The 22,644-nt window shown below is 42.5% G+C and overlaps 2 protein-coding genes across 2 annotated transcripts; both read right to left on the minus strand.

Moving 5' to 3' along the window:
* Window positions 1–564: 564 nt before the first annotated feature.
* Tmx1 (thioredoxin related transmembrane protein 1) lies at window positions 565–10,193 on the minus strand. The gene is made up of 8 exons (XM_005072784.4): window positions 10,000–10,193; window positions 7,512–7,627; window positions 7,033–7,078; window positions 5,574–5,702; window positions 4,105–4,150; window positions 3,911–4,012; window positions 3,735–3,801; window positions 565–2,228 (listed from the first exon to the last, which is right to left on the minus strand). The coding sequence occupies exons 1-8, from the start codon at window positions 10,149–10,151 to the stop codon at window positions 2,050–2,052; spliced, it is 837 nt and encodes a 278-aa protein (XP_005072841.1). The 5' UTR covers window positions 10,152–10,193; the 3' UTR covers window positions 565–2,049.
* Window positions 10,194–18,650: 8,457 nt separating this feature from the next.
* On the minus strand, window positions 18,651–18,944 carry LOC101837868 (60S ribosomal protein L38-like). The gene has a single exon (XM_040743375.1). The coding sequence runs from the start codon at window positions 18,901–18,903 to the stop codon at window positions 18,691–18,693; it is 213 nt and encodes a 70-aa protein (XP_040599309.1). The 5' UTR covers window positions 18,904–18,944; the 3' UTR covers window positions 18,651–18,690.
* Window positions 18,945–22,644: the final 3,700 nt, after the last annotated feature.

Raw genomic sequence — 22,644 nt, forward strand, 5'->3', positions numbered from 1 at the left:
CATTCTAGAACCATTCACAAATTAATCCATGTAGTTCTGTAAACTGGTGGCATCAAACCAAAATTCTTCAGCTGTCTACTGTGACAATCTGAGAGACTGCTTAGATATGCTTTTAAGAACACCAACACCTAATTCAGGATTTTAATTTTCTATAATAAAGCGTTTTCTAATTAAAAACCTGACAAGGTCAAATATACAAGAGAGATGCTAAAAACAAAAATGTTTGATTATAGAGTATTATTCTCCTGAAATGATTCAGAAAAGACTTCTGGGTTCACACGGAGTGGCATGTCTATCCACCCTGGAGCACGGCTGAATGGCAAGTGGTTACACATACTTTTCAAACATGGGCCTAGCAACCACTAATCACTGCTGGGCGAGTGACTGAGCTCAGCTGGGAGTGCTTGCCTGGCATGCAGGAGGGCACTGGAAATAGTGCACTTCTGTAACCCTGCTACCCTACCCGGCCAGTAGGGGCAGGATGACCATTTGTTCTGCCACTCTTGGCCAGCCTGGAACACGAGATTGTCTGAAATCAACAGAAATACTTCTCTCCCACATTACTGAAGTGCTTAGAAACATTTATTTTGTGCTTAGAATGTTTTACTAAGCCACCACAAACTACATACCCAAACTCTGACAGCAGAACATTTAATATTATAAAGGAGGGGCCTGAAAGGAAGCTGCTGCACATTACAACATGGCAAGTCTAAGGAATTCACAGAGCACGTAAGGGAGGGAGCGCCACAGAAACCACTAGTCCATAAAGGCTGGGTGACTCATTCTGCGAGTCATGTGGTCTGCTTTCCCCTTCCGGACATCAAGACCGCCCCCCCCATAACACCCTTCCCTTGCTGTAAGATGAAGATGATGTAGTCCATCTTGCTGGTTCCCATTTGTGAGATGCACAGTACTAGCAGACAAGAACAATACAATACAAAATTTGTCTTTAAAACATAACAATGTTACGATTTTCAAACACAAAGCAATATACTGACTATAAAATCCATCAAGAACCTGTAGAGGACAGATATGCTAAAAACACATAGTAGGAGATATTTCTCAAATAGAATACAGACTTCATTTTACATCAAATTAAGCTTTGAATTTCCAAAATATAAAATACCAAAGCTTTTCCACATCAAATTTTAAAAATCAGCAATTTTCACCTTCACATTAAAAAGAGAAAAGCAAAGAAAACTTCAAGACCACTCAACAATAATAATTTAAAATCTGGAATGTATAGCCAAATTTGTACATTTTCAAGTAAACAGTTCAATTTGATGATTCCCTCAGTAAACATCAACATAAAACAATAGAAAAGTACTGTTTACCCACAGTAAACACAATAGTGATACTGTTAATTTTATTGAACTTAAAAATATAACCCATGGCAAATTAAAAAAAAATTCATATAGTGAACAAGAGACCAAAGCAGGCCATCAACCTTAGGAATTAACACAATGCCATAAACTTATAAAAATGTCTGCAGTGAGCAGCATATCCTAGATGTAATGTGTAGAAATGAAACTACTAAGAAGGTAGTTCTGTGAGCTGCAGAGTCCAAAGCCTATGAGGAAGCTGTGGACTCTACCTAAGCACAGCGTTATCAATGAAGGACACATCTGTAACAACGGGTAACGTTCCCAGTTATGGGAAATATGTTCCTTTTTTTCACACAGTGAAACTGAGAAAAATGATGTGAAATGAGAAATCTTTCTCTCTAAAGTAATGTTCTTAAATACCCCAGTAATGCAAATCTTGAGAAAGGCAGTTTTGAATCTCACATGAAACAGATCATTAAATATAAACACAAGTCTTACTGCTTGGCACCAGGATCTTCTGAAATTAAACAACTTTAAAACATCATAATATTCTTAAATCATATTTCAAACTGTTACACCTAACTGCTTTATTTTCTGAATGAACTGTCCAACCTAATGACAATCTAGACTGTATGTACAAGCAAATCACAGTTCACTTTAAAACAGAGAAATGATAGCAATCTCCTGTTTTGTCAAAACCATACTATTAAAACATCTGTAAAACTTAGGATTTATCTGCAGCCGATGACGGGCCCACACAGCGCTGTCTTATGCCACTCTGAGGAGGGTCTTTGCTTGCTCCCTCTATATTTTCTGTTTCCTCTTCTGAAACATCCTCTTCATCAGCCTCTTGTTCCTCCTCCACTTTTTTCAGAGGTTGCGAAAATTCTGGTGAGGGTTTTTCTTAAAGATCAGAAATGTGCTTTTGTTAATGTACTAAATTTGCTTAAGAATAAAATCAAGATACAAGGATTCTTAAGCCATGTTCAGATTCCCAAAAATAATAAGGCAAATATTATAAAAAGATTCATTTACCAAATTTATGCTAGTTACCTATGTGTTCAAAAACTAACCCAAAATTAATGAATCAATGTCAATGCAATGAACATAAAAGGCTGTGATAAAATATCCTGCATTAGCCGGGCAGTGGTGGCGCACGCCTTTAATCCCAGCACTCGGGAGGCAGAGGCAGGCGGATCTCTGTGAGTTTGAGACCAAGCCTGGTCTGCCAAGCGAGTTCCAGGACAGGCTCCAAAACAATACAGAGAAACCCTATCTCAAAAAACAAACAAAACAAAACAAAAAAAATCCTGCATTAAAAAGGCCATCTTGAAACAACCTGATGTTAATTTTTTGGTCTGTAAATATACTAAAACTTCAGCATTGTCCTGTTTCGGCTCCCAGGGAAACAAAAATCAGACATTTATAAAAGCTGAACTCTTGCCCAGATACTTTCTCAAAACTGGGATTCCTTTTCCCCATCCTCACCTATGTAATTTACTGAGGCATAATTACAAACAATAAAATGTAGAAATCTCACACGCCCATGTCTACTTTTAGAGGACTAGATGCTAATTAAGTTCAAAGTACACACCTGATGGGGATAGTACTACCTAAAACAAGCGCAATTCTGCTGGCTGTTCAGCAGTATACAACTTTGTAGCTATAAAAGACAGTCTATCACAAGCAAAATTACATGTCTAAAATGGAGCAAGTGTCAAGAAGCGAGCTTCATACAGTGGAATGCACCAGAATTTCCTCAGCTCTAGCATGACAAGCCATGGCCTTCTGTGTTCACCTTACATTAACTGGGAAGAATCCAGTGCACAGCAAAAGTGACCTGAACAATTCAGACCTCATTTAGAAGCAGTGGTGGGGAATTATATAAGCAGGGAGCAATATATGTTTCTAATTATGTGAACTAAACACCAATTAGTCAGTTTTCCCTACTATTGTACCAGGAAAAAAAGTTAAGAAATTAGCTAGATACAAAGAAACCTTCAAATGTGGCCACGATCCTAATGCATGACATCAAAAATGGAAATACTTAACTTTTTAAAAAATGGACCCATGGATATAGTAAAATTTTCAAATAAACTGATTAGACCACTGTTATCTGCAAGCTACATGAATATTAGCATTCTCTGGATTATAGCAATGTTAGATCGAGAGCTATCATTTTACATGAAATACGTATCTCTCACTTTCCTTTTATGCAAACACAGCTGACAAGGATCACCATTCCACATTTACTACCCGGCTGAGACCAGCCTGTGACTGCATGTAGAGAAATGAAAACCGCTGAACGGTTGGCTTGTGTAGGGGTGCAGCTCAGTGTGTGCTTGCCTAGCATTCACAGCCAGGAGACCAGCCCCAGTACCGCACACGCAGGCACATATGCCGACTTACTTGGAGGCTGTTGCTGTGGTTTGCGCCTTTTTGAAGGACAAAAGCAATCTGCCACAAATATCATAAACTGCAAAATAAGCAGAAATTTAAATGTACGACAAGCAATACAACTAGTATTAACAATACTATCACATTTTCAAGTATTTTTCTTAGTACTCTAGAAACAGAGTACTTACAAGTCCCAACATCAGTCCTGAAAGCACAGTCGCGAACGCAAAAACCAAGTATGAGCCCCACGCTGGCAAGCCAAGGTCGTGAACAAAATAGCTGTGGCTAGTCTGAAATAAAGAGAAGTAAACTAAAATCATGCTCATTAAAAACAAGAACAAGAGTTAACAAATGTTTAAGATAGAAAAAGCTTAATCCATACCCTGATGTATACGGAGAGCTGAAAAAGTGCGGACATAGTAGTCATCCTAAAAGACAGAGGAATGAAAAATTGAACAAAGACATACAGCTCTGCCTGTGTCTACACACTGTATCTCCTACTCTCAGACTTCCCTGCTGGTATCAGTCAAGCAAGAGCCTTTAATGAGATATAAGTAACAATGTAAGACATAAACACCAAGACATTACAACCACTTTCACACTGTTAAATGCAGGTGGTTTGGAAGAGCCGGGTTTTTCTGTTTTAAACTTAAATAATAAAAGTGTTTGTTGAGTGTACAGCTGCGTAGGGCTCCTTCACACAAAAGCCTAAGTTAGCTCCATCTGACCCAACTGCCAAGCTGATAAACCAGTGAGTAGCCTGGCTGATTGGGAGTGGCCCCTCTACAGTCTACCAGCAAAAGGATAGTCTGCTGCCCTGAAGAGTCAAGAGAAATTAAAAGCAACCAGATTCCTCTACTAGAGAGGTGGTGAGTGAATCATGAGATTCTCAAGTTGCTTCTTAAGTTCAACACAGAAAAGCGCTCTAATGTTGCTTGAGTTGTTTAAAAGGCCAAGTAGGTGCGGTGTTCACACTTCTAACCTCAGCACCTGGGAGGCAGGGGCAGGAGAATAAAGTTAGAGGCCAGCCCGGGCCACACAGCAAGATCTTGTCCAAAACAAAAGTGGAACTGAACTGTAAAGCCTCACTGCAGTCTTGACTAATTAATCTGCAACAGGACTTCCAGGTTCTGTAACCAGCCTGGGCAGAGCTGCCCAGTGGGCAAGTTCTGATGGCTGAAGGCTGATGAGAGATACAAAGGGAAAGGTGCACTTCTCCTTCCAAACAGCACGAGGGCTGATTTCTTCCCTAGTCCCAGAATCCACTGCAGCACTGTGTTCTTACAGTTCGTATCCCAAATCCCCATGGCAAGTGTGGGGAAGGATAGGAGTAATTCAGTCACACCAAGATAACCTCCGTAAAGCCCACACTGCCAAGTCTCCCCAGTGCAGCAGGAAACATGCTTGCCACTTCCAATCCTAACTGCTATGGTGAATGTACCTAAATCCTAGCAATGTACAAGCTCACATCATTATTCATTGATTAGACACATTATTCATACACGTTATCAGGAATAACCACCCAGTCTCTTCACATTAACAGTGAAGTACGTGTCTGAGCACTCTTGCTCCCATTAAAATTATGATCATGCAATAGCCTTACCCATTAAGCCATTCAGTTTCTAAAGGATAGATACAACCAAATCAAAGCTGAAATACTCTGAAAGGGGCATTCAATGCAATCCTACAAAATACCTAATCTCAGCTCACAAGAACAAAGGTATCTATCTGTTTTAAAGGTCATAGTAAACATGTACTTGAATAAACCATAAGAGGGTTTATGTATGCTTTACTCACATAAAATACAATTATCTGCAATTACTTGTGAAGTAAGGAAGTCCTCATACTTACAGAACAGAACTTGGGCCAAACCATGAGGAGACAGGTTCAACATTCTTCCATTCCTTTTCACTTATGAAGTTTATGAAGTCCTTCTTAGTCCTTGGGCCCAGGTAACGCCTAAATTCACCATCTTTACAACTAAAGACCAGAACTAAATATTAACTGGCAGCGAGAAATAACTGTCTTGCCATTTCTTCATTTTGAAGGTTAGTCAGTCCTAACCTTCAAAAACACTAGCAAAACACCAAAACATGTTACATACTGATGGTATCATAGCCCCAAACATAGAAAAAGATAAGTTTTAAGATTTTATTCTTTCAAATAAAAAAATCATGAAACACTGCAAGTAGAAACCCCCCCTTTAAGCCTTATGTATAATACATGTGTTAAAGGAATTACTATAGGAAGTTACTAGAATAGCGCTTGATATACAAGATCAAGTTTTTAAACTTTACAATTCTGAGGTAGCTCTCTAGTTCCTTGAATCCTAATTTAATCAGCTGCTGTAGGCATCTGGTACAGCAGTTGTGACGGGTCAAGTCGGCACTCTTCCCTCTGTCTACCCTCTCGCTCTCAACATCTAGCATTGTGTAACAAGAGAACTCTCTCAGCTCCCACATCTGTAAGGGTCAATAGTGCCCCACTTTACTTGATGGTAAGGAGACCTTTCACCTCTAGTCTTATTAGTTTGGATTTTCTATCTGTCTCTTAGCTAATTTGGCTAAGAACTGTCAATCTCATTGATTTTTATATACAAAGTAGGGATGAGGATTTTCTAAGCTAAAAAAAAAAGATTGGGGGAAAAGGGAAGATTTAGTTTGTTAATATAAGTTTAAATGAGGAAAATAAGTACTTCCTGGTATTTGGCCACCAGCTAATCACACTGAGGTACAGGTCAAGTAAACAGACTAGAGATTGCCTCTCTGCAGGTTAGTTTGGGAAATAAAATCAAAGTGGAGAGCCAAGACTTGCTCATTCTAACTCGAACAACCACTTAGTGTTTGCCCCACCCAACAGTCGCTTTAACAGACCGTGTTCCTCCTGCTTGACATTACTCAGAAAAGAATACTTCTGTATTCTTGAAAATTCCACTCCCAGTTTTTAATTTAATCCCCATGTTATCCAGGAACTGCTCTGGCCAACTGTGGCTTCTCTCTGTCACCCAGTTTCCTACACACTTCCTACATGACTCATTACGACTCTGGGCTCAGTTACTGGCTACACTGAAGAGGACCCAACACACTATTTCATGAGAATTACAAACCTTCGAGAACGGAGAGTGTTTTAGGTATCAGTTATTTACTGTCTATTAATACTTAGGGCCCCATTAAAACCAGCTCTGTGAAGTCCTTGCTGAATATAATGAGATTACCTCAGCTCCTCACACATAATCCACGTCAGAGGCCTCCTGCTCTTATCACACTAATGATACATTCCTCTCCAAGACCAAGAACCTCCAAATACTCACTGATAAATAGAAGGAAGGGCAGTTATGATAAAGCGTCCACTCAGTCCTACAAATGACAAAGAACACACGACAGATTTTTGTTAGGGACAGTTGCTTACTGAAAAGTTGACTCTAAATTATTTAAATGCTGACAAGAACAGGAAAACACCTAAAGGTGAGCTTTGTAATCAACAATGAAAATATGAATTAGTTGTTACAACAACTTTAAAGATATATCAGTGTACATGAGTCAACTTAAAGGTTTGTGAAGCCTCAACTGTGGTTACTTGTGAGCAGTTAAATACCTGAGGAATTATTTGTACCCAGTGTGACTCACTAGCTGTCACCAGCCAAGTTCTGAAAAAAGCCATCTTAAGGTCTCAAACCAAAATGCATCTGTCATTCAAGAACAAAGGCAGTTTTGTTGTTGCTGGAGTGGGAAATGTATCACACTGAGTACTCTACAGGCAAAGAAACAGCACTAGCCACACTTAGAGTACCTGTCTGCTCTGTGACATCCACCTTCGCAACTTTAACCTCCAGATCTTCTCCCCATTCAGCAAAACTCTCCCATTCTGGCTGAAGGTTCTGACAAGCTGGGCACCAGGGAGCGTAACTGCAAGATACGGTCAAAGACTGAAAAGTTAAGTACTTAATGGCATACCTGTGAAGAACACTGAAGCATAATTCTTGAAGAATGTTTCTACCTATAATACAGAAAATGACCCATGCGGGTGGCTCATCCCAACCAGAAAGTTTAAGGTATTTTTGTTTGTTTCTTTTTTTAGGTCACTAAGTTCAGTAATTTTACAGATAGGGTCAAAGAGCAAGGTATTGGAAAAACTAGGAAGCACCTGGGCTGTGTGTATTGCAACCGGGTGAACAATCGACTGGGAAGGATTACCCCGGGAATTGCCCCAGGAAGGCAGATTATTCATAATAAACTAAGCTAGAGACCTTCGGTTCTTATGTACATTTATTACTCCAAACCCAACCCTCACACAAACACTCAGCAGGGCAGACAAAACTCTGCTGGCCAGAAATATGTCAGCCTGAGTCTAAAGACCCTGAGCTTACAAATACAATGGCCAAGGGCACTGGCACGCTGATCACGTCTCTGAAACTCACTATCTTCCCTGGTCCAACTTTTTCCTCAGGATTTTATTTTCCACTTCACTGCATTTTGTAATCTGCTTCACCTTACATACCTAGGAAAAATGAAGCCTACACCTACTAAAACACTTCTGTGATTTCACCAACTGTTTTAGGAAAACCAAGCTTCTAAGACAGGCATATAAAACAAGACAAACCAGTTGGTGTTACATACAAAAGTCAAACTCTTTACCAGTAAAATTACAATGAAAGCATCTCTATGGTAAAGCTATTAAACACAGACAGTTGTGACCACTGCCTGGACCCTTCTTTTTAAGTGTGCTGCTGCTTAATGCTTTTAAAGAGCTTCTATAAAGCCCAATTTCAGGCAAGGAGAAAGGGAAGCATTAGATCCTGTAATTCCAGATCCATGTTTTATCTCATATCCAATATCATGCTAGTTTTGTTCCCCTTCGTGCCCTTTCTGGATATTACATTTACAGTGTGACAAAGTATTTATAGGTAATACTTAAGTATATATTTCATATGTAAATTTTAAACTACTGCTTTAACACTATACAGCTTACGGGCACAATCTAAGTTATTTATGACAACAACTCAGAACAACCACCACCAGTATAGTTCCTCTCCTGAAAATTCACTTCAGTGAGGAACAGACTATCAGTCTGCTGATCGTTTTCCCTCTCTCACCCTCCACAAAAACGTTTTAGACGTCCTTTTGTTCTGTGACTCGGGTGTTCCTGATCTACCCAGTTTGGCCACTTCCACCTTTATTTTTTTACACGTTTTTCTTCTCGAGCAGCCCTAAATATAATCACAATACAGGAACGCACCAGAATCTTGCTAAAGGGTTGCTCACAGCAGTGCCTGCGTCTTTACTCGAGGTCCAACAAAGACACTACAGCAACATCCGAACAGACCAATCAGTTTTTCTGTAAAGGGTGGGAGGGGGTGTGACCGCTCCACGGAATGTGTAGATTAATTACAAACACGTATGTAAAGATACTTAGTAGTGCCCAGTAAACAGTTAGTAGTCACTAATGGTGCTTTTGCCAACGTCAGCAATGTCATCTATCAGTTAACCATACCATCAGTTTATCATCTAAAACAAAGGCCGAAGGCAGCTTATGTCCTACAGCAGCAGAACGGACATTACTGAAGCAGAATCATCACACAAGACACGTGATTTTGTTCGAATAATAAATGATGAACTGACCTATTAACAATCACACTGGAGCATACGCAATATCACTTTACAAAGGCCTACAAGTCACAATTCAAGCCAGTTTCTAAACTGCAAAAGATCCCGCCCAGAAGAAAAATGAAATTCAAACTAAAAAGGAGGGGGGGAAGGAAATAAAGATTTTAAAAATAAAGTTCAATTTATTCTGCATTTACAATAAAAAGCTAACCCACAAAATAAAAAAAATAAACAGCTCCAAACTCAAACATTACAAATAAATACAACGATTCCCTTTGACAGCCTTAAAGCGAGATTTTGTTCAATATCATCTTCTGTAAAATTTGGAGTTTTAAATGCTAATGTCTATAAAAGATCACTAAAATAGTCTACGGAACCAGTCAAGACCTGCACCCCACCCACTCCCACCCTCAAACCCGCTAGGCTGTTCTAGAGAATTCGATGTGGCATGTAATCCTTTAATCGCACCACACTGCCTAGCAACGACGAAGCTCGGGTGCACGTTTAGACAGACAACTAATGTTCCCGGGTAAGAAACGACCCTGGAGCTGGGGTTGGCAAAGGCTGGGACTCCGAGACCTGCCCGAAGAAGGCGGGCTAGTCAGGTGTCCAGCTCGAGGGAGGCGGGCGGCCGAGGCCACCACCAGACACCCAGACAGCCGCCTGGCGCTTACAATTCGATCATCCACTCTCCTTCCAGCAGCGAGGTCCAGTTCTCATCGGTGAGGACGCGCACGTTGCTCCGCCGCCCGTGGGCCCCAGGGACCGCCCAGAGCAGCAGGACCAGGGCTGCCAGGGGAACCAGGAGACGCCCCAAGTGCGCCATGTCAGCCGCTCGCACAGCCTCGGCGCGCGCGCCCGCTCGCCCGCCCGCCCCACCTCTCCGCCGCAGCTCCACTTCCGCTCTGGCGGCCGCTCCGCTCATGCGCACAAAGAGCCTGCGAAGCGCGCGAGCCTCCCTCCAGCTACTCAGTGCGCATGGCCGGGCCCTGTCCTTCGGCGGGAGGCGGAGGGGGAAAGAGGGAAGTGCGTCTGCGCCAGTGCGCAGGACCGCAGCGGTGACTGCGGCTTGTGGCCCTCGGAAAAGCGCCGGAGGGGACGAGCGAGCGGAGGGATCAGGACGTCGTGCCCACCCCTGGCTGGGAGGGTCACCATGCCTGCTTTCTCCGGACCTTCCCCTTTCAAATATATGTATCTCACCAGTTAGAACGAATGTAGGTCGCACTGCTCCTGCAATGCTCTGGTGGCCCACTATGCCATGTACTAATCAGCTTCGGGGTGATGCGGAGGTTTGCTCTTTAGAAGAAAGGTAGGCGTTCGCAGAAGAAGCCAAGATGGCTGCAGCAGCTCCAGGTTGCCTGGCATGGAGTGGAATAAATGGTTCTAGGCAGCAGCTACTTATTATGGCAATAGTTTAAGCAACACAGCTTCACTGTGGTAGTGTGCCTGGACCATCCGTCTCAGGTTAGGTTTGTTCCGCTGAGGACATGATTTTGTTTTGTGTTTTGTTTTCCTGACATCGGTTTAATTAGGTGCAGGGCAAGGATCTCTGACCGAAATGTGCTGCTTGCTGTAAAAGCTCTTAAGGAAATGCTATTCAATTCGAGATAATCAAACCAAATTAGCCCCGCTAATTTAGCAACCACCTGTTGGACTGGCCCGAAATCCATCTCTTCCTTCTATTGTTAGGGTATTGACAGACCATTGTCTTTTTTCTGGAGTCCATAGTGCTCGTTTTTTAAAATGATATAGTTCACACGTCGTACCATTTCCACTTACGATACAGCAGTTCTTAGTATACTAACCACAGCCAAATTTAGAGCACCGCCACCTCTCTACAAAGAAACCCCACATCCATAAGCAGCCTTTTCTGCCCACCCACTGTCTTCTCACCCTGACCCCAGGCAAACCTCACCTACTTTCTGCCGTGGCAGCTTTACACACTGAATCTCTTATCTCATTTGAACCATGCGTTATGTTCTCCTTTGTGATTAACTTATTTTAACTCTTTAAGCACGATTCCCTGTATTTCCTCTCACATTGTAATGGAAGGCTTTATTAAATCCTGGCCTTCTCACGGGTAGTTTCTGCTGCCTGCCCTTTGCCTCCTTCGTATATGGCTTATATTTTCCTGTCTTTGCATAACTCAAAATTTCCTATTGAAAACGAGGATTTGGGGGACTGAAACTCTAGAGATTGAGTCCCCTTGTAGCCCCCACCCCCTGCATCTTTTGGCTGTTGTTTGATTGTTTAGTGAGTTACCAAGGCAGTTCTAGTGAAGTCTTTCTCAGAGAATGTAGCCTGGAACATGTATGCAGGTCACCTGGGTGGTAGTGAGCAGGGCTTGTCAGCTGTCTTCCAGATATGTCTGCCTCGCTTGTTATTTCCAGCTGTAACGAATTGCTGGCTGATTGCTTGTTTTTGTTTTAATTCTTGACATAAATTTTTCCACAATCTGGTACATTTTGGCAGATAGCATTTTGAAGAAGGGTTTTTAAAGAGGCAGTTAACATGAGATCATCGAGGGGCCTGAAGTTACTAAAAAGGGTTTGCTGGATAGTCATATCACCTTGGCACAGGCTAAAGTCATCTGAGAGGAGGGACTCTCAATTAGGAAAAAGTGCCCATCAGGTCTGGCTGTAGACATTTTCTTGATTAGTGATTGACTGATGGGGTGGGGCAGTCCGTTGTGGACAGAACAATCCCTGGGCTGGTGGTCCTGGGTTCCGTAAGAAAGCAGGCTGAGCAAGCCATGCGGAGCAAGAGAGTAGGTAGCACCCTACCGTGGTCTCTGCGCCAGCTCCTGACTCCAGGTTCCACACCTGTTTCCTGTCTTCCTTCAGTGATGGATACAGTGTGGAAGTGATTCATTGCAGCAGTAGAAGCCCTAACAAGACAAAGGGCATCCTTGGGAGAGAAGGAGGTTAGAAAACAGGTATGTCATCAAAGTTCTGGAGACTTTAGGAATAGGCAGAACAAGCCTTAAAATAATAAAAGTTATGTACAATAAACCTATAGCCATATAGTATATTAAATGAGACAAAAAGTATTTTCTCTAAAACCAGGAATAAGACAAGGATGCCCATACTCCCCACTTATTCATAGTACTCAAAAAGTCTTAGCTGTAACAATTAGACAAGAAAAGGGGTATAAAAGGGGTAAAAATTAGAAAAGGGGTATAAAAGGGATAAAAATTACAAAAGGAAGAAGTCAAACTATCCCTATTTACAGATGACATGATTATTTATTTATTTATTTATTTATTTATTTGGTTTTACGAGACAGGGTTTCTCTGTATTGTTTTGGAAGCTGTTGGTTCAGCCCGGCTTCGAACTCACAGAGATCCGCCTGCCTCTGCCTCCTGAGTGCTGGGATTAAAGGTGTGCGCCCCCACCGCCCGGTGGCATGATTATTTAAAAGAGCTTATTGAGTCTGCTAGAAACTCTTGAGCCTAGCAAATACAGTAAAGTTGCCATATACCAAATCAGTGTTTACAAACAAAAAAAAATAAGCCTTCAATTATAGCATCATTGCACTCTTAGAGCGAGAAATTAGGGGAGATATTCCATTCAAAATAATCAGCCTCCCAGTTAAGTGTTTAGGAATATAACCAAAGAAATGAGGGACCTATAAAACAAAAACGCCTTCAAAATCTTTAAAAAGGGGGGCTGGAAAGATGGCTCAGAGGTTAAGAGCACTGGATGCTTTTCCAGGGGTTCTAAATTCAATTCACAGCAACCATGGTGGCTCACAACCATCTGTAGTGAGATCTGGTGCCCTCTTCTGGCCTGCAGGCATACATACAGGCAGAACACTGTATACATAATAAATAAATCTTTAAAAAATATTGAAAAAGGAAATTACAGAAGATACTAGATAATGGAAAGACATTCCATGCTCCTGGACTGGCAGAGTTAATATTGTGAAAATGGCTGTACTACCAATATTAATTTACAGATTTAATGCTATACTATCAAAAGTCTGATATCATATTTCACAGGTTTGAGGGAAAAACAATATAATCATTCATTTTGGAAGCACAGACACACAAATAACTAATAGCCAAAGCAATTCTGGGGAGTCAGACCCCTGCTGGGGACTTGGCAATACCTGACCCCAAATTATGCTGTAGAGATACAAAGGTAAAGGCAGCCTGGCACTGGCATAAAAATGACAGGGAGAACAATGGGAAAGAATAGAGGACCTGGGAATAAAGCAAAGCTATGCTCACTCAATTTTTGACAAAGGAATCAAAAACATACATTGAACAAAAACCTATGCAACAAATGGTGCTGGCAAAATTGAATAGCTGCAGAAGAATAAAATTAGATTAAGATTTTCACCTTATACAAAAAATAAAAATTAAAAAATGGGACAAATACCTTAATTAAAGCCTGAAACACTGCAACTTCTAGAAGAAAACAGAGAATTCCCCTCAAGATATTGGAGGTGGATAAGACCTTTTCAATAGGGGAACAACAGCACTGGAACTAGCTCCAAATATCTGCAGAGAGGACTACATGACAATCAAATTTCTGTTCAGCAAAGGACACACTGAGCAGGGCACACAGACAGCCCACAACAGGGGAGAAGATCCTTACCACCTCCCCTCCAGACAGGAGGCCGATACCCAGAATTTACAAAGGGGTGCAGCAGTTAACACCAAGGAAATGAAACTGCCAGCTAACAAATAAGCGAGTAAATTGAATAGATGCTTTTCAAACAAGAAACACAAATCGCCAGTAGCTATTTTTAAAAGTTTTCTATAACTCTAGCCATCGGGGAAATGTCAACTAAAACCACTTTGAGATGTCACCTTACCCCAGTCAGAATGGCTATCATCAATAAATCTGATAACAAATGTTGGAGAGGATGTGGAGAGAGCAGAATCTGTATTGGTGCTGGTAATGGTACAAATTAATACATTGTGGAAATCAAGCCTGGAGATTTTTCAAGGGGAGGAAAAAGAAGTATTATGCTGACCAAATGTATAGAGTCATCAGTGAGGAGGAAGCCATAATTGAGAAAATGCCTCCCTAAGATCAGACTGTAGCCAAGCTAGATGGAGGGTCCTTAGTGGCTGATATGGGAGAGCCCAACCCGTAGTGGGTGAGGCCACCCTGGGCTGGTGTTTCCGTGTCCTTAAGGAAGCAGATTGAGCAAGCCATGAAGAGCAAGCTTGCAAGCAGCGCCCCTCCATGGCCTCTGCATCAGCTCCTGTCTGAGTTCCTGGCCTGACTTCCTACAGTGATGAGCAGTGACATGGACGTGTGAGTCAAATAAGCCCTTTCCTCCTTCCCAAGTGGCTTTGGCCATCATGCTTCATCATAGCAATAGCAATAGTAACCACACCTAGATTTCAAACTTCCGGCCTCAAGACTGGGAGAAAAGTGTGCTTGGAAGGCACTTGGCCAGTGTTGGAACTTCCTTAGGGCATGCTCAGAGTCTGATACAATTGGCCAGTTACACTTGTTTTTCTGAGGAGCCGGGAACTACATTATTAACTACATTATAATAATGTGGGAAGCTTTAGTTAGCCCCAGTGCCTTCATGATTGTACAGGGCCCCTCACCACGTCACCAAATTCATTTTCACTTTCCTATCTAAACCCAAAATAGTCTTCCTAGAGCACAAGGCTGAGCATTTCGTTACAAAATTAAACTATATAATGGGAGAGTTCATGTATCTTTTTTTATAGGTTTATTATTATTATTATTATGTGTATGTGTGTGCTCTTGGATGCTCAGAGAGTCCAGCAGAGGGTGCTGTGTTCCCTGGAGCTGAAGTTGGCGTGGTTGTAAGCCTAGTCCTCTGCAAGAACAGCAAGTGCCCTTTTCCTGATGTGAAGTAGTATTTTCTGTGTATGTGCTTTGTGTCCATCCTCTCAGATATTTAAATTAAATGTGACACAGTGTGATAGTGTTTAAGTAGTTGATGTACTGTGTCGTGTAAGAAACGACAGAAGCCCTTTCCTGCCCAGTACAGAAGCGTTTTCTTTAAGTATCATGTGTGTGGCGTGTGTACATGCTCATGTGTGTACACCTGTGTGCACAGTTGTGCATGTGCACGTGTGTATGTGTGCAGATCAAAGGTCCAAGTCAGGGTCTTCCTCAATCTCTCCACCTTTTTTATTTTTGAGTCAGGACCGCTCACTGAAAGGGAGTTCACTGAGCCTCTAGACTAGAGGGTCCGTAGGCCCTAGTGTCTCCTAGGCCTCCCGTCTCTATCCTGTCTGTTCTAGGAGTACAGGAGCACGATGGCCTCCAATGTTTAAATGGATGCTAGGCATCTGAACCTGGGTCCTCCCAGGCCTTGCTTGAATACTTTTTTTTTAAAGATGTATTTACTTATTATGTATACAATGTTCTGTCTGCATATATTCCTGCACACCAGAAGAGGGCACCAGATCTCATTACAGATGGTTGTGAGCCACCATGTGGTTGCTGGGAATTGAACTCAGGACCTCTGGAAGAGCAGCCAGTGCTCTTAACCTCTGAGCCATCTCTCCAGCCCCCGCTTGAATACTTTTGATTGATGGTTTTAATCTACAGATATGGAACCTGCAGATGCAGAAGGCCTGCTGTATCCATTGCTGAAGGGACCAGGCATGTCAGGCAGCCTGATGAGTCTGAGTACCATGTTTGCAATACTTAGTACACTTGTATAATAGCATACGTCAGGAGTCAGAACTCCGTCCAGGCACTCTGGGACCTAACTTCAGGTTTTTTGTTTTTTTCCTCATAAGGAATGAGCCAAAAACATGGACTTTTCCCATGATGTATATTAAATGACATTTTTTGGTATGTGCTCACAATTCTAGGTAAATTGGAGGAAGGAGCTAACCTTATAGGCAGAGTAGTAAACTGCCTCATCTTTGTAGTCAAAGGGGAAAGTGTTTTGTCTTCATGTTTTCAAGGGAAGTCATCTCATGTCACCTGCTTAGTGGCACAGGGAGACTCCTGAAGCCGGAAACAGAGCTCAGCTGGAGAGCATGGGCCATATGTCCTCACGACAGGGTGCAGCTCCTCGCCTGTCTCACAGCTCTTTAAGCCAAGACTGAGAAGATGAATTGCATATTCTCCTCTCCTACAGAGATGTGGGAAGGCACAGGGCATGTTCATCCTAAATTTATGAGATTGACTTTCAAGTTTAACTTGTAAAAAGCTTGTTAAATATTTTACAGTGCTCCCACTCGTGCATAAAGTATTTAAATTGTAGTGATTTTCCAGAGAAAAACCTGAAAGTTCAGAGATCTTTTCAGATGAATCCCTAAATTAGGTTAGTAAATAAAGATTTGCCCATCTTTCTTTACTCAATAAACCCTGAAGTACTTAAGGCAAGTTGCAGGGCAGTTGTAGCTCAAGATTAGCTTGATATGTTACTGTAATTGTCCAGCAGGCACGTTGAAAGCCAGGGCAAGAGACACCAAATTTAAACTCTCAGTCTGAGGTATGTGAAGTGCAGACATGAGTAGCAGCTATTCCTAGGCAGATGGTCCAAGGGAAAGAAGATGATTTAAGTGATGCAAAACCAAGACGACGACGATGACAACAAATATTTTAAGTAATTCTAGAAAATGCCCAGTTACTTAAGGACGTCAAGACAGGAAGCTATCGCACTTTGGGTTTTAATATTTCCAGTCTACATACTGTTTGGATCCAATAGTGTCAGGGGCAATTGTTTTACAAAATTATAGTGTGTAGGGTCTGGAGAGAGAGCTCAGCAGTTAAGAACACTTGCTGCTCTTCCGGTGGACCTGGGCTCAATTCCCAGTACTCTCACAAGGCAGCTTAAAAACCATTACTCTAGTTCCGTGTCTGGTGCCCTCTTTTCACCGCCGCAGGTACTGCACACACATGATTTCACAGACATACACCCACACTCAAAGAATAAAAAATAAATTTGAAAACATTTGTAAGAGGGTTTTCTCATTAAAAAAAAAACACATAGGGCATTAGTTACCTTTCATTGCCACTAATTACCTCAAGTAACTTCAGCAACAGTCAACATTGTGTCTCTGAGTTTGTGTGTCTGTAAAAGTCAGGAGTGGCTTGATCCTAATGGTCTGGATCACAATGTTGCATGGTGTTAAAATGTTGATGAGGGGCCATTATCTGAAAGCTTCACCTGTGCTGGAAGACCCAAAGTAACTGCCACGTGACTGGCAATCAGTATTGTCATGGCTCGATTCAGCCCTTTCCCTATCGGCCTTTCCTGGGACCTCCTGAGCTCCTCGTGACTGGCTTCCTCCAGAGTAAGCCACGTAAGACAGCAAAGCAGGAACAGATTGTCTTATGATCTCGACTCAGGAGCAGCTCTCCATCTGTCTGTCCCTGCCGCATCTGGTCTTATAGGCCAGACCTGCGCCCCGCAGGAGAGGACTCTGACCCAGGTCCACTGAGTGCCACTTGAGAGTCTGGTCGCCATACCTTACTGCTACCCCTTTTGTTCTGAGATGGAATCTCACTGCGTTTCTGAGACTGGCCTGGAATTCACCCATGATGTCTTCAAGCTTGCTTTGACTTTTGGTCTCAGCCTCCCCCTGTGCCAGTGTGCCCAGCACAACCCTTTTGATGATCATGGCAGTGGCGCTGCGGTGGAGGGAGTGGGGGTGGGGGGTGGGGGTGGGGGGTACTCACACAGAGAGCATTCCAACTTTTTCTTTTCTAATTCTCCACTTCCTCATCTTTATGGAACCGAGAAATCTCTTACAGACTTTTTGTAAGGTGTGTGAGTTCATGGCGCAGAAGGCTCCTTTCTGTGAGATTATTTGGGAGCTCAAACTCCTCCATTAATTTCCTGCCAGACCTGATACTCAGGCCAGATATAAAGACAGGAGAATTGGGGAGGGGCATGATTAGGGAAAAGAGTGGCCCACCTAGGAGTCTGCTTGAAGTCTCTGCCTAGCCAAAAAGCAAAACTTCCAGCACTGACAGTGCGCTATTAGCGCCGCTTCCTGTCCTTCTCCGTTCCCAGAGGTACACCTTCAAACTTCCCGGAAGCTTCACAGAACCACCATTTGCAGGAAAAGATGCTTCCTAAGAGCTTTGTGCAGCCCTAATGGCTCCTGGTTTTATTTCCAAATTATAAATACATTCAAGACACCTCTGGAGCAACCCTAAATCCTCACTTATCAAAAAGACAAAGGAAAAAACACTTAGCAGCTTTTAGAGATGGAATGAGTGTCACTGAGTTGCACACAGGGCTGATGCTGAGACTCTAATTGAGTCTCACACTTGGATACAATGTCTTTTTCCTGAGCTCCATTTTCCCTTAAACCCACCAGCTTAAACTCTATGTTAAAAGTGCTTTTTTTTTCTCTCTCTCTTTTTAGAGTTTTTAATAGTCAAACGCAGAGGTCTGGTTCATTTCAGCTGCTTCACCGCCAAACCAGGGGGCAGGGACTGTTTCAACTTCTCAGCCTTCTCTTTGTCTGTGATGACCAGGGTGCAAAGGTACCTGCTGCATCGAACCTTGAACTTCACATTATCCTTGTTCTTCTTGATCTTGACAGACTTGGCATCCTTCCGCTGGGCCGTGAGCAGGAAGTCTTTGGTCTCCTCAATTTTCCGTGGCATGGCCACGGGCGCTCGGCGCTGGGTCCGCACCTGCCCAGAGCACTCACCTAAAAGTGCTTTTTAAACTAGGCGTGGTGGCGCACACCTTTTAATTCCAGCACATGGGAGGCAGAGACAGGAAGATCTTTTGAAATACAAGGTCAGCCTGGTCCACATACTGAGTGCCAGGCCTGCCAAAGCTACTTAGGAAATACTGTGAAAAAAAGAGCCTTTTAATTAATTAAATTAATGTAAATTTAATTGATTAAGAGACTCTCAGAAAAGCCCACACTCGTGCCCACCAGGGTGCTTCTACCCTCTTCTCAAAGCTTGTCATTCTCTTTGTCATACAACCCAGCTCTACTTTATCCTGAGTGACCTGCAGATTCCTAGGTCTGCCTAAAGTCTAAAAGATTGGGGGAATGGTGACGGGGTCCTGAGGTGCTCTACCTCTGTCCTCTCACCACTGACAATAACAGCTAAGCGTTGCTCGCCTGTGACCGCCTCCCCCTTGACTTTTAACCCCTCTCCGCTCTTCCTCTACTGGCGTCCATGTTCTCTGAACTCTTACCGCAAGACTGGCTGTGCCAGCTGTCCGCACAGTTGTCCTAGGCCACGTGCCCACTTCATTTGGTCTTGTGGGACCTTCTGTGGTTACTTCTTACATCCTCCACACCACCACTGTCATCCAAGGAGGTGGTGGCGGAACATGGAGACCACACGGCCAGGTGCACGTGATTCCTGAAGAGAGACGTCTCTGCCTGGAATCCTGTCTCTCACCGTGACTATCCCGTGGCTTTAGACAGCTGTGCAAACTGTCCTGGACTGTTATGAGGTGTAAATGAGTTAATACATGTGATATGTACTCAACACATGATCCTTATAAAAAGATTGAGCAGAAACCCTAGGGGGTCCTTCAACCACCATGTCCTTGGACAATTAAGCAAGTGGAAGAAAGTACAGTCCTGCCTGAGACTGTGTCTGTCTCACACCTGCCACTCTCCCTTTCTGGAGTCAGAGGCCAAATCATGTAGCCAGCACCTTGTGCACATCTACAGATAGGAACATTTTAACTGCTGGGCTGGGGTGGTGTACGCCTTCAGTCTCCACGCTTGGGGGGCAGGGGCAGGCCAATCTCTATGAGCTGGAGGCCAGCCTTGTCTACAGAGTGAGTGGCAGGACAGCCAGGGCTACCCAGAGAAACCTTGTCTCAAAAAACCAAATACATAAATAAATAAAATAATTTTTGGCAAACAGCCCTCACCTTCCTCCATAGTATGTATCTCAATTTTTACAAAGCAAAGTTTAAATAACATTATGTCTTGTCCAAAAAATGCATTAACAAGCTTGGCCAGAGGTTAATCTTTCACTTGTTAGCTGTGTGATCTCTAGTGAGTTACTTAAGCTCTCTGAGCCACGGTTTCCTATGAGTATAATGAGTAAACTAAAACAACACCAAGTATTTTGTAGGTTATTTTACAGACTGAGATAATATTAGGAAACCAGAAGATTTGTGGCTGTGACTGCTGTTCTTGGCTGTCAACCTGACTAAAATGGAGGGCATGCTGGTAAAGAATATTTGCTTACTTTGAAGTAAAGATCCGCTTCTAATATGGACCTTTGAGGCGGGAAGACACGCCTTTAATCCGGGCCACGCCTTCTGCAGGAAGCCTACATAAGGACACGGAAGAGGGAAGCTTTTGCTCTCGTCCATTTGTGCTAGCCTTCACGGGCGTCGGAGCCTACTTCTTCAGGATTCCAGCAGATACAGAAGACCAGCCGAGACACCCAGCCTTGTGGACCCAGTGACTACTGGATTCTTGGGCTTACCGTTCACAGACAGCCATTGTTGGATTAGCTTGACACAGGCTGCCTGTAATTCTTTCTAATAAATCCCCACTTCCTCTCTCACCACCACCACCATCACCCTGCTGCTCCCCCTTCCCCCCGCACGCACGCACGCATGCGCGCGCGCACACACACACACACACACACACACACACACACACACACACACACACACACACACACACACACACACACAGAGGTTCTGGAGAATCCTAAGACGTCTGTCTTGACATGAAACATCTTCTCTCTATACTGTTCTTGCTTCTTTTTATTGACCAAGTTCTATCATTCGTACATGAATATATATTTAGTTTAAAGAATAACAGAAAAACAAAACAACAACAAAAAACCATGGGCTTTACCCTGCCCAAGGTTAAGAGATAAACGAGGCCCTTGAACACACCACATTTTAAAAAAGAAATCAGTATATTCTCTATTTGTGTTTCAAAGCTTAGAGACTATAATCCTGTGTTGCCATGTCACTTCTACCATGAAGAAGCCAAGGAATTTAGCTGTGGCCTAGAGGCTATAAAGATTTCTCACCACCGTGGTGGCAGCATTTAAACATAAAATTCGATGCCAGGGAGAAAGCTCTAATAGTGGTTCAGTATTTGAAATTAGAGAGTCTTGTCTTGAATATATCATTTCTCTTCAGAAATGTACGGTACATTCTTTTGTTTAAAATAACTTTATTTATTTACTTGGTTTGTTTCTTTTTCTTGACTGATTATGTGGAGCCACTAGGGGGCAGAGGGTGCACCTCTTATTACAATTGTTTTAAAGACTTCAGGAGGAAAGGGTTTTAAGGAACTTTAAAAATCACATTACTGATGTCACAGACGTACTTGTCCCTCCAGTAATGGCCCTACCATGAGCAAATAGCCTATTGTCTATATTGTAGTAATGATATGGATAATAACAGCGAGCACAGAGATTTCTTTAGTGTGTGTTAGGCACCAGGCCCAGACCTCGTGCTGTTTATTCTACACAGCCACCAGATAAGACAATCTCTATTATCCAGAAGAGGAGGCTGAGCCTTGAAGAGGATGTGCCACGTGCCCAGGTAATTGGTAAATAGGGGCTGGATTCAGACCAGATCTGCTGGACTCGGAAGCATCAGTGATCCCTCTCTACAGGCTCAGAAGTGGGGGATATTTTACTTTTGGAAGGGAGGCTCACTCTATCATGGATTTAGTTTTAGATATGTATTGGCTTCAGAGATGATATCATAGTTTCAATGTCACTCCAAACCCGATGAGCTTAATTTTTAATGTTCTGGGGAACAGAGAACTTATAAAGGACTTTGCAGCCATATAAACCAGCCTGTCCTCTGATCTTTCCAACTATGCTTAACCCATCTCCCAATGCCCCTTTTCCATTGCACCTATATATCTAAATAGATAATTGTTTAATCAAGACCAATTTTCCTATAATGTCTCTCTAATCCCTAAATTTAAATCCTGTGCAACAGTGTGGTGGGCAACAATATTGTTGATATCAATTTACACATGTAAAATAAAATAACAGCTGTTTAAAAAATCATTTTTCTAAGTCCAGTGTGCTTGTCTCCAAATAAGTACATTATACACTAAGACATTAAGCTGACAGACATTCTTTATAATAATAAAAGGCATTTCTCTGTATTACCTACATAGAAATGAATAACTGAAAGATATGGAGGGGCAGACTTTTGAAGGAAATATGGTCCGTGACTGTTTTATAAATGTAAAACAATGTTATCATAAACATTTTCTTTTGTGTGTGTATGGGTTACATATTATTATTAATGCTTAAAGTTAGCATACAAGGTAACGGGTTTCATCCATACATGTAAAAGTCTCTAATTCATGCAGAATTTTATAGGACTATGTGACTTAGAGGTGGTCTGTTAGGGCTGGTCCTCCTATTAACTGG

Source organism: Mesocricetus auratus, unplaced genomic scaffold, assembly GCF_017639785.1.
Source record: "Mesocricetus auratus isolate SY011 unplaced genomic scaffold, BCM_Maur_2.0 Super-Scaffold_15014, whole genome shotgun sequence".
Taxonomy (NCBI): domain Eukaryota; kingdom Metazoa; phylum Chordata; class Mammalia; order Rodentia; family Cricetidae; genus Mesocricetus; species Mesocricetus auratus.

Coding starts and splice junctions, on each gene's coding strand:
- Tmx1 (XM_005072784.4), bottom strand. CDS start 10,151: ATGGCGCACTTGGGGCGTCTCCTGGTTCCCCTGGCAGCCCTGGTCCTG. Junction 5,703..7,032: donor GCCCTTCCTTCTATTTATCA/GTGAGTATTTGG, acceptor TCTGGTCTTTAG/TTGTAAAGATGGTGAATTTA. Junction 2,229..3,734: donor ACCACAGCAACAGCCTCCAA/GTAAGTCGGCAT, acceptor CTGATCTTTAAG/AAAAACCCTCACCAGAATTT.
- LOC101837868 (XM_040743375.1), bottom strand. CDS start 18,903: ATGCCACGGAAAATTGAGGAGACCAAAGACTTCCTGCTCACGGCCCAG.